At 39.3% G+C, this 13,962-nt stretch overlaps 1 protein-coding gene across 2 annotated transcripts in view; it reads left to right on the forward strand.

Annotated features, from left to right (window-relative positions):
- The window catches only part of arid1ab (AT-rich interactive domain 1Ab), an 81,270-nt gene that overhangs the window by 35,630 nt on the left and 31,678 nt on the right, over positions 1-13,962 (forward strand). For both annotated transcript variants that reach the window (XM_067426248.1, XM_067426249.1), the window contains 2 exons: positions 4,372-4,953; positions 5,074-5,190. In XM_067426248.1, the coding sequence (XP_067282349.1) occupies positions 4,372-4,953; positions 5,074-5,190 (699 nt within the window). The remainder of the gene's footprint in view (positions 1-4,371; positions 4,954-5,073; positions 5,191-13,962) is intronic.

Here is a 13,962-nt window from a genome sequence, read left to right on the forward strand (position 1 = left end):
GGTGATCCGAATCATGACTCAATACACTGATTCATAACCGTTTGAATCTTTATTTGAGGTTTGAAAACAAACCCTGGAAGAGAAGACAATGCTGAATAAAATCGTAGTTTTTGTTATTTTTGGACCAAAATGTATTTTCGATGCTTCAAGAGATTGTAATTAACTAACTAATGTCACATATGGACTACTTTGATAATGTTTTTATTCCCTTTCTGGACATGGACAGTAGAGTGTGTATACACTTAGATAAGCTCTCGGACTAAATATAAAATATCTTAAACTGTGTTCCGAAGATGAATGGAGGTCTTACGGGTGTGGAACAACATTTGGGTGGAGTCATTAATGACATCAATTTCATTTTTGGGTGAACTTACCCTTTAATTGTAACTGCGTCCTATCAAAATAGACTGCACTTTAAAAAAAAAAATCTGATTTGTTTCTTCACATCCAGTACCACAGTACATCGATTTTAACTAAGGGGGGACAATGAACACAAAATTGCGTAGGGCACCCAAAAGTATGGTGCTAAAATACTCTTTATGTTTTGATAAAATATGATTTATAACTGCTAGGGGAATGACGATATCGTGTCATGAGATCTTGCGAGACAAAACTGTGACTTGATATCTCGTCGAGGTGAAAAGCGGTCTCGCATCTAATTTTCATGATGGAATGTGAGGGTGAAGTTAGGATAAATTATGCCAGCGCTACATTTACATTACACCTTTATTGTAGTTTTGCTTTTATAAAAAAGAAACAATTAAATTCCAGTGGAAAACCGTCGCTTCAATTCCATCTGCTCATCCATCACGAGCTGTTCGAGTCGACCATAGTGCGCAGCGCCTCCACTGAAGAGTGACACGACCATGGCGTAGGATTCGCTTCGCAACAGAATCATCTTATCTTGTCGCGATAGTCAATAAATCAAGTAATCGCAGCGGGAAAAAAAGCATTTTTCTGTCCGCGATAATTCCCATTTGCATGCTTGTTTGTTTTCCTCGTCTGTGATGAGACGTCATGCGTGGCCAGATTCGCCTGGAGCTCGTGCTTCTTCGGTTGCGGTGCACAGTTACAAAATTTGACGTGCACAGTGCCAAGCTAAATAGGGTTATTTTTTTACAGTCTATGATGGGGTCTCGCGCTCTCCGCGTTGACGTCATTTTTGCCGCGCACCCTCACGCTTATGAGGATGCGTCAAGTATAAACGAGGCTTAAAGCGACACTGGAGTTGGCAGTTTAATAAATGCAAGTTAATTCTTCAGTTCAATCTTTGTGTGCTAAAAAGGGACATATGTTCCTGTAGAGATAGCAATACACATTCTCCTTTTGCCAAATAAATGAAAAGCATGTCATCGACGTCTTCTCTCTTGCTGTATCCCAATCTCACATAGCTTTCCTCAGAGATGGTCAAGTCAAGTTGTTTGTGCATGATTACAAGATAAAACTTTTTTTTAAGTGCTGTATCCTAAATTGTTGATAATAAAGTTATATATCATATGCTGAAGTAAATTTGTGTTAACGATTAAAACAAACAAGAACCGTACAGAACTGAACCGTGGGTTTTGTGAACCGTCCCACCCCTCATCTGTTGCAGTTTTCATCCGTTTGCTTTTTTGTTTTTGGTTGTTTTGTTCATTTATTGTGAATATTTAAAATAATTTTTCTGTTTCCGTTTTCAGTGTTAAATAGTCTTTAGAAATAAAAGTTTATTGATCTTTGAAAAAATGTACCTGCATTATTATGCCATTATCATTATTTTAGATGAAAATGGTTTTAGAACAACAATATTATCATTTTCACAATAATTTCTTGACCAATTTAAAATTTGTTATCGTGACAGGCCTACATCTTATCTTGTAAATTGTGCATTCAGCCCCACCTCTCCCTATTCACAGAGTACACACGATCGTAGAATTAAAAGTGAAAGTAAACAGGAGCAGACATTCAAATATGATTTCAATAAGTTACCGCTGTTAAAAAGCGGCTCCCTAAGGATTGAGAATATCTCCCAAAATGAAAACTATTTAGTTGTCTATCTCTTAGCTCTGTATCATGCTTGAAAAAAAATTGGTCTATTTGCACTTATGGAATACTGAGAACTTTGATTATGGTAATTGTTTGCACTTAATATCTATGTTCAATTTGAGGGAAAGAGTTCAGTTTGGAGGTCAAAAGAAGCTTGTGCAGTTCTAAGGGGTGAAGAGACAATCATACAGGAAAGAAGCCAGTCAGTTGAGTTTGTGAAAAACATGCTTGAGTATTGTTGTCTTTTACTGGATATGATCATTCATGTTCAGAAAGTAGAACTGAACATTCATTACAAGATGATGAGTTAAAACATTTCAAAATATACCTGCAGACTATTCTTGTCATGCATTTCATCATTGAGGTTTTATTTGAAATACTATGTGAAAATCTTGTTCTTGAACCCAATGTCGTGTCTCGTGAGATTAGTGTCTCGTCCATTTACAAGAAAGTTTATATGTCAAATTAGTGTTGAGACCATTTTGGCTCCATTACAGTAGAATTGAGGTGATTCAGGTCCAACCATTCTGTTCATTAACACAGTGGGCAGACCTTTTACTCTGCTGTCAACTTTAGGTGTCAGCTTAAACTTCAAGGCTTTTGATAGACTTAAGACGTTCTTGATCATAGCAGCATGAGCTCATGGGTCTTTTCATCTGCACTTTCAAAGAAGGTTGTTATGAGGTCACAGCGAGGCTTGGGTTTGTCACATGGGGATTTCCTTGCACGGCTGTATTTTAGTACGTGGCAGTCTTCAAGTGTCAGTCTTTTTTCATCCTGTTGTCTGTGCACTTGCTCTAGGTACCCCATTGTGCTTGTTGAGTAAGCAGATGCACTGGAGTGCCATCCATTTGTAGACTGGCACAGAACATGCTCTTCAGGTTGTTTTTATTAAACCTTCCTGTCAGAGGTGTTTTTCTTCCCCATTTTTATATTTCCTTTTTTCCTTGAGAGGGAAAGTGCCCAGCTTGTCACCATCAGGCTTTTGTCACACAGTACATTCTCCAGCAAGGTCACATTTTTTTGTAGGCTGACTGAAAGTAATGAAATTCAAGCATTTCCCTGAAAGCCAGTGTGCGCCCTGGTCGTTCAAATGGATAAGATCTCTGTAGAAAACACTGACCTCAGTCTTAGTGAAACCTAAAATGTCTTTTAGCTGCAGTGAGCCTTTTCAAAGTGTGTGGAATTAAAACATATCTCGCAATGCAACTCAAATGAACTACTGTTTTACACCGTTACTTACCAAGTTGATTATTGGTTACTTGATAACTGAGAATGAGTAAGGGTATGAGTTCATACTGTTTTTTGTTTGTTTTTTGGGGGGGTTTTGTTCATTTTTGAATAGTAATAAATTGCACTAGTTGTTATAATTATGATTATTAATGTTATTTATAATTATAAATTAAGTAGCTAGTGCATGTGTATTTGTAGCAAGTCTGCTGTTTTGCATTTTGCATCTGTTTCAGTTATATTTACATGGTTATGCTGGCTCTAAATTGAGTGTCAGTTCACCCCTCTCACTGAAAGTAAACCGTGTCCTAGCAGGTTACTTTTGCCAAGCAGTTCCTTCTGCTATACTTTCCTCCCCGCCACCACCCCTCTCTTCTGCTGTTATCGTCTGGCCGTCTGCCCACATGCCCATGAGAAAAGCTGACGTGAAAATCTCTTAAATCAGAAGTGATAAAAAAGTACAAAATAAAACAAACAAATGCCAATGATTTAATAATGTGAATGATAATAAGGAAAATATTTATGATAACAATGCACTGTTGTGATGGTCAGCAGCAGAATAAAATTTTGTAGTTTGTTTTGTAAAATCATATTATATATCTTATTTTGAAAGATTCATCCTTGCATAAAATTTCATAAAACTTACCACACCATTTTTTTTTGTCCGTGCCATAATTTGCTCTTTCCATAAAACATCAGACGTGGTTCTGATATGTATGCAGTACTTCAGTTATTCAGTCCGCTTAAACTCTGCTCCTCCACAATGGACCGCAAGCTCACTTTCACTTTTGAGTGCAGTGGCCACATCTCTAAATCCAATCAACTTGAATGCACGTCACATGAGAAGACCTATCGCTATAACCGTTTCATCGCGGTTTGGTTTTGTATTGTAAGGGAATATCTTAGTCTTGTTGAAGTAGAATTGATAGTTTGTGAATCATCAATCAAATCAAATTAGTGGCAATAACAAAATTTTGCATGCCTTGTGATCAGGTATTAAAATGCATACTGACTACAGATGGTCACAGTTATATAATGTCCCTAGTTTATGGTTTTACATTGCAAAATTGTTTGCTTGCTAATTGGAGTACTTGGTTCTTATTGTGTTCTCTTTAGATGGGCTATGGACAGCATGGCCCAGGTAGTTATGGTCAAAACCAAGGTGGCTACTATGGACAACAGGGCCCTTCACCTCATGGAGGCCCCCAGCAATCTCCATATCCCCAGCAGCCCTCCACTGGACCAGGATCTCAGCCCCCTTATTCCCAGCAACCCCCTGGTCCTCCCCATGGCCAGAGTGGGCCCTCTTACGGGCAACCTCAGGGCCCCCATGGCCCCTCTCAGGGCCAACCTCCATATTCCCAGAACCCACAGTCACAGTCAGGACAGACTCCATACCCCCAGTCCCAGGGTCCCCCTCAGTCACAAGGTCCTTCTCAGGGCCAGCAAGGGTCTCAGTCACAGCCTGGATACTCTCAACCACCCTCCGGTCCAGTTCAGCCTCCTCAGCAGCAGGGACCTTCACAATCGCAGCAGGGCCCACCACAATCACAGCCGCCAAGCTCAGTGCCGCCTCAGTCATCCCAGCAACCTTCAGGACAGGGTCAGCCCTCACCTTACTCCCAGACCCCTCCACTGCAGTCTCAACAACAACAGCAACAGCAGTCACCCTTCCAGCGCTTTCCTCCGCCACCTCAGGTAAAAATAAATATAAGACAGTGAGCTGTTTCGATGAACGCTAACCTTACACAAGTGCTGAGTCTGTTGCCTTTTCTACAAAAGGCTTCAACATTTTGTTGTCATCACTTTGTTCCTCAGGAGCTTTCGCAAGACTCTTTCAGCTCTCAATCTTCAGCTCCTTCCTCCAATCAGCCCATGGTGTCCGGTAAGAGCGGCGCAGAGGAGAGCATGCAGGGACGACCTTCCAGTCTGCCTGTGAGTATCACGAATGTTTCAAACCAGAGTAACGTCATGCCATGCCATGCAAGCTTTCAAACAGTTTAAAGTGCTTAAGCTGTAAGTTCTCTTGCATTTAAGTCTATCCCACTGCTTTGTTTTCTCAACAGAAAATCTTGAGTTTATCCACCACTGCTAGCTTATGCTTTTGTGCTTTAATGTATACAAACTTGTCTGAAATGACTGTGTTTGGGATAGTAATTGGCTGGAAGACAGTAGTCATAGACAGTACTATACAGGTATCGACAGGGATCGGCTCCGTGGCTGTAAGGTAGTTTTACGTGGCAACTAGTATTGAACCTTTGAGATAGATTTGTTTTGAGGCAGGTGGTAAATATTGTAAAGTGTCCATAAATCATGAGTAACCTGTCCTGCTCCATAAGGGCCACCATCCTGTGCTGTTTAGCTAATCAAGGGGCATTTCTCATTACCAAGTACGCAAAGTTTAGACATGCGTCCGGTAATTCTACAAATGTAACACGCTGTGTTATTCAGTGTGTTGATGTAATTTCCACTGAAACGGGGACATATCGTGCAGCCCCTCACCTCTTTTAACAGGGTAAGGTTTATGTCACAGCCTCGGCCAGAGCAGTTGAGTTTGGCTTCCCCTTTTAGATTTAATATGAAACCAACTAAAGCAAAACAGTGAACATTATCATGCTGAGAATGTGTAGTTTGAATAGTGTGTAATTTATGTTGGTGCATGTTACCAGTGTTATTTCTTCTACCTGTGTTGTTACTAAAGCCGAGTCTAACCGTTTCTCCATTGCTTGAAAATCCTGCACTTTCTGTAGAAAGCATATTTCTGTCCAAATCATTGTGCCATTCACCATATAAAAAATAGTAATTGTGTGAACAAGTGACTGATTTCAGCAGCAGCTTCAGATTCTAGAGCATTTAATTGGACAAAATCTGAGAAGCTGAAGTGCAGTGTGATGTCATCAAAATAGTGATATCAATAGTGATCCAATTTTCTGAACTCTGCTAGACAATTGCTCTCCAGGAACAGAATTGGACACTCCTGCCCAAAGTGCATTGGAATCTGGAAATTACCCAATATTTTGGATTTCAAGTGGGAAAAGTTTTAATATCAACTGGAGTCAACAGCACTTAAGCAGCTTTTAACCCTAGCATAACCTACATTACATTTACAGCCTTCAATATGGATATTGTATTTATTTAAAAGAATATTTCACACCCTACTCATTGATGTCCTACAAACAGGTTTAAAAAAAAAAACATAGAAAACGCCACAATATATATATTTTGCATATCACCATTCAACCAAAGAATAGAGAGAGAATTTTTCTTGGCCATATCCCCCAGCCTTAAATTGTGGTATTGAAATTGGAATCCATAATTGTGAAATTTCACATGTATCAACATTTTTAGTTGTTTATTTGTTAGAACACAATGTTACATGGGTCGATTATTTGTATTTATTCATTTATATTTTTTGATGGAGGGAAACATTTTAACCATTGGCTGAAGTGGACCAGTAGAAAAAATCCTTAGCTTTGAGCCTTTTGCATAATTCTTTTAAATAACTTTTTTGTTTTGTTTCACACCTGAGTGTCACTGTGGTTTTGATTTGGTCTATTTTACCCAGCATAAACCTTTTACCATGCTACATGTCATTTACAAGGTTACTTCCAGTCCAAGGTAAGCATGGACGCCAAAAGTTCACTATGCAAGATTAGTTGCTTTTGGAAATCAGGTCGGCAAAAACCTGAAGGTTTTCACATCACTGTCCCTGTGAAAAACATTCAGGATATGGTGTGTGTGTGTGTGTGTGTGTTTGCTTATATGTTAGCAGTTACAAATAGCTTTATTCAGAGCAACAGTATGTTCAAAATTTCCAAATGAACGGAGATAATTAATACAAGAAGGAGAAAGCGAGAGAGAGGTGTCTAATAGAGCGCTGGCAAATGACTGGAGCTTGAGGGCTTGAGAAGGTAAAACGGGGATGAGTGAGTGAGTGGAGTAAGATCATTTCGTCTCTGCCAGTGGGGGATGCCCTCAGGATGTGATTTCCTCTTTATTTATTTATTTATTTATTTATACATACATTTCTCTTACGTAGCCAGTGACTGAGATTGGCCGAGATTTTATTCAATCCAAGGAATCCCCATGGTTGCCTGCAGGAAAGGCAATAATGTAGCCCTCGATTGACCCCTTCTACCACCAGCATCTCCCTCATGCTCTGCTCTCACAGTAGATTAGTCCCTACTGCTAACTTTAGCCCGGCCGACACCAAAGGTAAAACTCCCTTCAAATCATTACCTGACCTGCATGAGTTATCCAGCTGTGTAACAAAACTACTTGAAGCTTAATGTTATTACCATGCTGAGAAACAATACTGGGCATATATCTATTGCTACAGGGTTTATTTGTTTAGGGTCTTCATTTTCCACTGCTTGTAGCCTCCACGTTTTTAGTTCTAATAAACAATATAGTGCTTCCACCTCCTGGAATCATTAGACTTTGGGATCTTTTAGCTCTTCATTTGTTGGTTTTTGAGGATCGATTTTATGAATGCTATTGTGGATTAAAGCTGCCAACTGCAGAGACATTTCAGACAGTGAATATGAACCAGTTTAACTGGTTCAGCTGGTTTCCTGATAGTCGTTGCTTTACTGCAACGAATGAACAAGTCTAGCAACTGTACACTTTGTCAGCTCCCTGAGAACTGTTTGTTCATGCATGTTTTGTCGTCTTCACTGAAGGATTTTTACAACATTATTTAACGTTTGATTTAGTAGTGGCTGCTGTGTAAGGCATTTCTTTGTGTAAATCAGTGAAATTATTGCACACTATTCAAAGAATAAAAAAGTTTGTATTTTTAAATCTTTTTAAAAAATGCATCTTGCTCCACCTATAAAACAGTTTTCTGTTTCTGCTGATGTTTCTGAGGCCACACACACAAATGTGAAACGTGAGTATGAGGCTACTGATAATAGTAATGCTATTCTAAAATCGCAACTTTTCAATAACCTTCAAAACTATGGTGAGTGAAGATATATTTTGTTGCTTGTCATGTGCTGTCGGTTAGCCCTGTCCACTGTAAACCCTCATGGGTCCACAGCCTGTCAGGTTGCGCAGCATTTTTGCTTTTAGAGTGTTATTTTAATTGATTAAATTATTTTAGTGTTTAGATTCATTAATTCAATTAATTAATTAACGTTGCCCCTCGTGGATGTTTGCTGAGGCTCCTAGTGGGCCCCGGTCCCCTGGTTGAGAACCACTGTGTTAAAGGGATGTCAATACCTTTCATTGAACTGGTACAAAACACAACCACAGTTCACTGTGCCTTATATAACCTAGTGCACTGATGCTTTTAAATGTCTTTCTGCAGTAAATAAGTGTGAAGCCACATTCAGTGATTGACAATTATATTGACAAAAAAAAAATTGGACTTGTGGATTTTTGCTGGCAAGATTCTACCTTCAGACAGCTTTTCATGAGCTTGCATTTGTCTTAGTTAATACCCATTTGGCATATTTCTCTGTAGGCGCACTCTGGTTTACCATAATGTCTCAGTCATATGTATGCCGATATGTGCCAAGATGGAGCAAGATAAAGATGGAGCTGATCAGATACTAGGGGGCGAATCTGAATCCAAAAAACTGATTCCCCAGATTGTCTTCATAGGCAGAAAGACTGGGCATCTTTTGCTGTGATCCCGATTAATTAGTTTTGAATTATGTTTTTTCTTTTTCATTTCCCAAATTAATCTCAATGCAGTGTGGTTCATATCAGTCGAGGATCAAATCAAATCCTCTTCCATTTGGTTGATGATATCGATGTTTATGTCCGCATATGAGCGAGAGTGATCTGGCAGGGGGAGATTTCCAATTGCTTGGGGTTTCAATGTGGGACGCCCTGGAAGTGATATATCCTCTCTGTGTGAGAGAGAACATGAACACTCCCTCCAGTCTTTTCTAATCTCCTCCAGTTCCTTTCTGACAGGCTTTTGTGCCCCTTCCTCAAAGTGCGGCTAATCCAAAGCTGTATCCGCCTCCCCTCTGTACTTCTAAACTCCGCCGTGACTTCAGGGGTCTGTCACCCTCGGCCCCTCGTTTCCTCCGCTGCCTTTATATCTCACACTTCCTTTCGAAGTCAATACCCTCGGTGTGCTCTAAGTGTTTGGTTTGAACCGTCCCTTAAACTCTGTCCATAATCTTTTTGCAGTATCTTATTCAGAGGTGCATAATAAGTAAATGTGCTCAGGCCTGGATGGGAAGGTCACATGTTTGTCACGCGCTCGTTAGTTTTTTTCCCCTCTTCTTCCCAGTGGAAAGGTTTTATGGAGTAGTAATTCTGGCTCACTGAGGCAAAGCCCATTGGGAACACGACAGAGACTCTTAACAGAAAATGGGGTTAGAAGAATACAGTGAGATGGTGGATAAACTCAGCAGTAAGGCCTAGTATCGCCCCCACTAGTTCATTAAACACATCACAATATCATAATCATATGTTGTATGCAATCTTATTTGTAAAGTAAAAATATAAATGTGACACTGGACCACAAAACCAGTCATAAGTTGCACGGGTATATTTGTGGCAATGGCCAACAACCCTCTTAAGTTGTGACGTAAGGAACGCAGTTTCTGGGTCCAAGCCTCAACTCATTTCACTCGAGAATGCCATCGACGGTTGTTTATAAATGCTATTTATTCATATTAAACATCAAACTTTTGAAAAAGTTAAAACATTTCAAATACTTAGTCTACACAACAGTGTCTGTGCTCACAGCGTCACAGACATTAATATCTTAACGATTTATAAAATATGAATCACCATCTGGTATTTTGGTATGGAGATAAAGGTTATGATATCTTTTTTTTGTACTATTACACCACATTGTGTGTGTCTATAAGCTCCGTTTGTTGTCTTTCTCGTGGTATGAGATATAGCGTTTGGACCCGAAAGTGCTTAACAGCCGGATATATTGTATTGGTCAAAATGATCAATTTTTCTTTTATGCCAAAAATCATTAGGATATTATGTAAAGATCATGGTCCATGGAGGTATTTTGTAGATTTCCTACCGTACATGCATTAAATGTATTATTAGTAGTAATATGCATTGCAAAGGACTTCATTTGGACAACTCTAAAGGTGATTTTCTCAATATTAAGATTTTCTTTCTTTTTTTCTTTTCTTTTTTTTGCACCCTCAATTTTCAGCAGATTCCAGATTTTCCAGATGTATCCCAGCCAAATATTGTCCTATCCTAACAAATCTTACACCAATAGAAGCCTTATTTATTTAGCTTCTACTCAATTTGACCCTTATGGCTGATTTGGTGGTCCAGGGTCACACATATGAAATGATTTGAATGCTGGACTTCTGTTAAGCATGTGCGACTGGGCAGACTTGCAATGCATTGAGTTCCATTTTTTTATTCATTTTTTTCCCTAGTAGGTTAAGAACTGGTTCTTATTCCGAACTATTACTTAAAAAAAAAAAAAAGCTTAAATCTTTTAGGAAACACTGATCGGGATGAAAGTAAATAGATATTTAGGGGAGAACGATAGATTGAGGCAGGGTATTGAGAATGAAAAAAGAAATGTAAGTAAATGGAGGAAAAGTCTGTTGGAAAGAGAGGGCAAGCAAGTTGGACACTGAGCCATATTCACACTGGAACCCCAGTGGCTGACATCATTACGACCACCCGCATTTCCAGCACCCCCACCCTGACAGACCACCAGTGTCAAGTGCTCCAGTGCTGTCAGATGTCTGCGGCTCTTTCCATCAGTCTTTCCTCTCTTTCTATCTTGTTACTTTTCACTTAGTTTCCCATCTAACAGTTTTGTCTTTGTTGCAGCTCACTATTTTCTCTCTCTCATTGTTGTGCTGTCTGTTTGCAGAGTAGTGTATTTATATCTTTTTTACTCTGTTATTTTGTTGTGTTCTCTAGCTTTTATATTTATTAATAGCATTTGCTAAAGCAAGCATAACTCTTGCTCATACTTGGTTAGCGACTTCAACAATCGTGGTTCAGCCCTCCATTGTTTGTGGTATGAACATGAATTGATACCTCAGTCGTAAATTGTGAACAGAGAAGGGGAGGAGTGATTTATTTATCAAATTAACAGAATAATCAGATTTAAGATTTTTGCCCAGTGGAGATGAAAGCCTGTTTCCACCACATCATTAAAAAAATTAGGTAATAAGGTAAAGCAACTTTTGGACATGGACAAAGTTTAAAAAAAATAAGTTGGACGTTTGATGGAGTATTTCTGTGTCAAAAATACTCCTTCTGGTTTCTCACAAGTTTCGGAGAGTTTTTTTCGAGTATGGGTTGGCTTGACGTCAACAGGCCGGAATGTCCTTGTACGGGCCGTACGGGCTCTTCTCCCGGAAGGGTGTGCGCAAGAGTGACCGGATCAGAGCGAGTCAGCAAATGCATCTCAGGACTTCATCAAACCATATTGTATATGTATTAGTTGAATCTGATTGATAGCCATGGTTTATTAGGGTAACGGTTTCTTTTCCACGCTTGAAGCTCTCGTGCAGTAGCGCTCGTGATTCTTTAGCTCCGCCCACACGATACGCCTCCAGGCGCTCGTTTTTTTTCCGGAAAGACTCGGTACATCCTATCTTTCTTTTATAAATATAATAAAACTAAAGACTTTAGAGATATAAAGGATGCAATACTACTCTATAGGTACTCAAGATTGACATGAGATTGACTGAAAAACATAGGCCTTTAAGGACAGACAGCAAGCATCAAGTTTATTAGTGGATAACATAATAATAATTTACTCATCCCCATCTCATCCAAGATGTTCACGTCTTTTTTCAGTCAAAAATAAATTGTTGAGCAAAACATTCCAGGATTTTCTCCACATGTTAATCAGTAGCAACCAACGGGTTGAAGGTCCAAATCAATGCAGTTTTAAAGGGCTTCAGAGGACTCTGATCTAACTGAGGAATAAGGTCTTATCTAGTGAAACCACCGGCCATTTAAAAAAAAAAAACATAAAAAAAAAAAAACATTTATCTATATATAATCATAAGTACTGACCCAGTGCCGAAAAACTCCACCTCATGCTCTCCAGCTTTAAACTCGTCCAGCATTGTTTTAATTTAATTTTTGTAAAAGGTGTTTGATTTAGTCTTTGCATGTTACTTTTAACATTTAATCAATTTGATATTAATGGTCCTTCCATGAGCGTCACGCGCTTGATGTTTGTCATGACGTCATGCATTGTAAAGAAGAATAACATTAAAGTCGTGTATTTGAGTTTAAAAAGTATATAAATTATTTTTTGAAAATGGTTGTTCTGCTAGATAGCCTGTTCCTCAGCTAGGATTGTTCAGAGCCCTTTGAAGCCCTTCGAAGCTGCATTGATTTGGACCTTCAACCCGTTGGTTGCAATTGAAGTCTGTTATGTGGAGAAAAATCCTGTAATGTTTTCCTTAAGCGTAATTTATTTTTCCGACTGAAGAAAGACATGAACATCTTGGATGAGATGGGGGTGAGTCATTTTTCAGTAAATTTTCATTTGAAGCGAATTAAATGTGTGCACGTTTTGGGTGCGAGTGCGAAATCAGTGCGAATGAGTAAAATTATGCAATCTTGTGCTGAAATTCAGGCCCTATTCTACCAGAGTGAATTAAACGGGCGAGTGAGGGCGCTGTTGCGAAGAAAGAGCGCAGCTGGTATCGAAACTGTAGAAAATGGGTTTTGGAATGCATCAAAAAAATCTATATTTTTGACAACACTAGTATTTGTATTGAATAAGGTTTTATAGGTTTAGTGACTTTAGACCACCATCAATGTGATTAAATTTACCTTGCCACTTATAGCATTGTGTTGGCAATTATCTACATCACCCTCGCAGTGTGGTGGCGTTTTGCTCTTTGCAGTGTTTATCACTGAATACCAGATTGAAGCAGAAACATTAAAACAGAAGAAACTGAGACATTTTCAGAAACAAATATAATCGAGTTTATATGTTGAATTCTGCTGAAGTCTCTTGGAATAACACTGTTCTTTTTAACTTTTGATTGCTCTGTGTGATCTGAATGTTCAGAAGGCAGTGGTTCAGTGCAGCTCTCGGCCTGTTTTGTGCGGCTGTGCCGTTGCAGTATTCAGAGTCTGGGGCGTGTTTCCTGTTGCTATTCTGGGTCTTCCTGTGCGCGCGTGGCTTATTCATGTTCATGGGCTTCAGGTTGCTCTTGTTCATGCGCTCTCTGTTGCACAGTTTTTCCCTCGTTCCGTGTGTTAGTTTAATGAACTGAATCAAGCAGGATGCGAGAAAAGCTGCCGTATTAGTTTGCTTTTTGAGATTTGTGTATCAAATACGTTTAACTTGTATTTTTGTGTTGTTGTTTTTTTCATGTTCTCCGTCCTCCCTTCGCTGTCTGTCTCTCGCACTCTCGTTCACACACCCACTCTCAGCTTTCCAGCCCCCCACCCCACCCCACCCTCTCTCGGCGCTCCTGCTCGGCTGACGGCAGCACAAAGGCCGTGTCTCACTGCAGCACTCTCTCTCTCTCTCTTTCCCTCTACTGCCTCTCCCATTATTTCTATTTTTCCTCATCTTTCCTCTTCCATACTTTTCTGAATTGCATCAATCCAGTGTTTTTATTCAGGTTTTTTCTTGTAGTTTTGCAGTTGGGCTTTAGAATTAAGAACCGGTACTTATTCAGAACTGGTTCCTTTTATTAAAAAAAAAAGACATGGCCATCCATTATATTCATGATGTTCACAATGTTTCATTAGTGGTCCTTAAGCATC

This window comes from Pseudorasbora parva, chromosome 19 (genome assembly GCF_024679245.1).
Source record: "Pseudorasbora parva isolate DD20220531a chromosome 19, ASM2467924v1, whole genome shotgun sequence".
Lineage (NCBI taxonomy): Eukaryota > Metazoa > Chordata > Actinopteri > Cypriniformes > Gobionidae > Pseudorasbora > Pseudorasbora parva.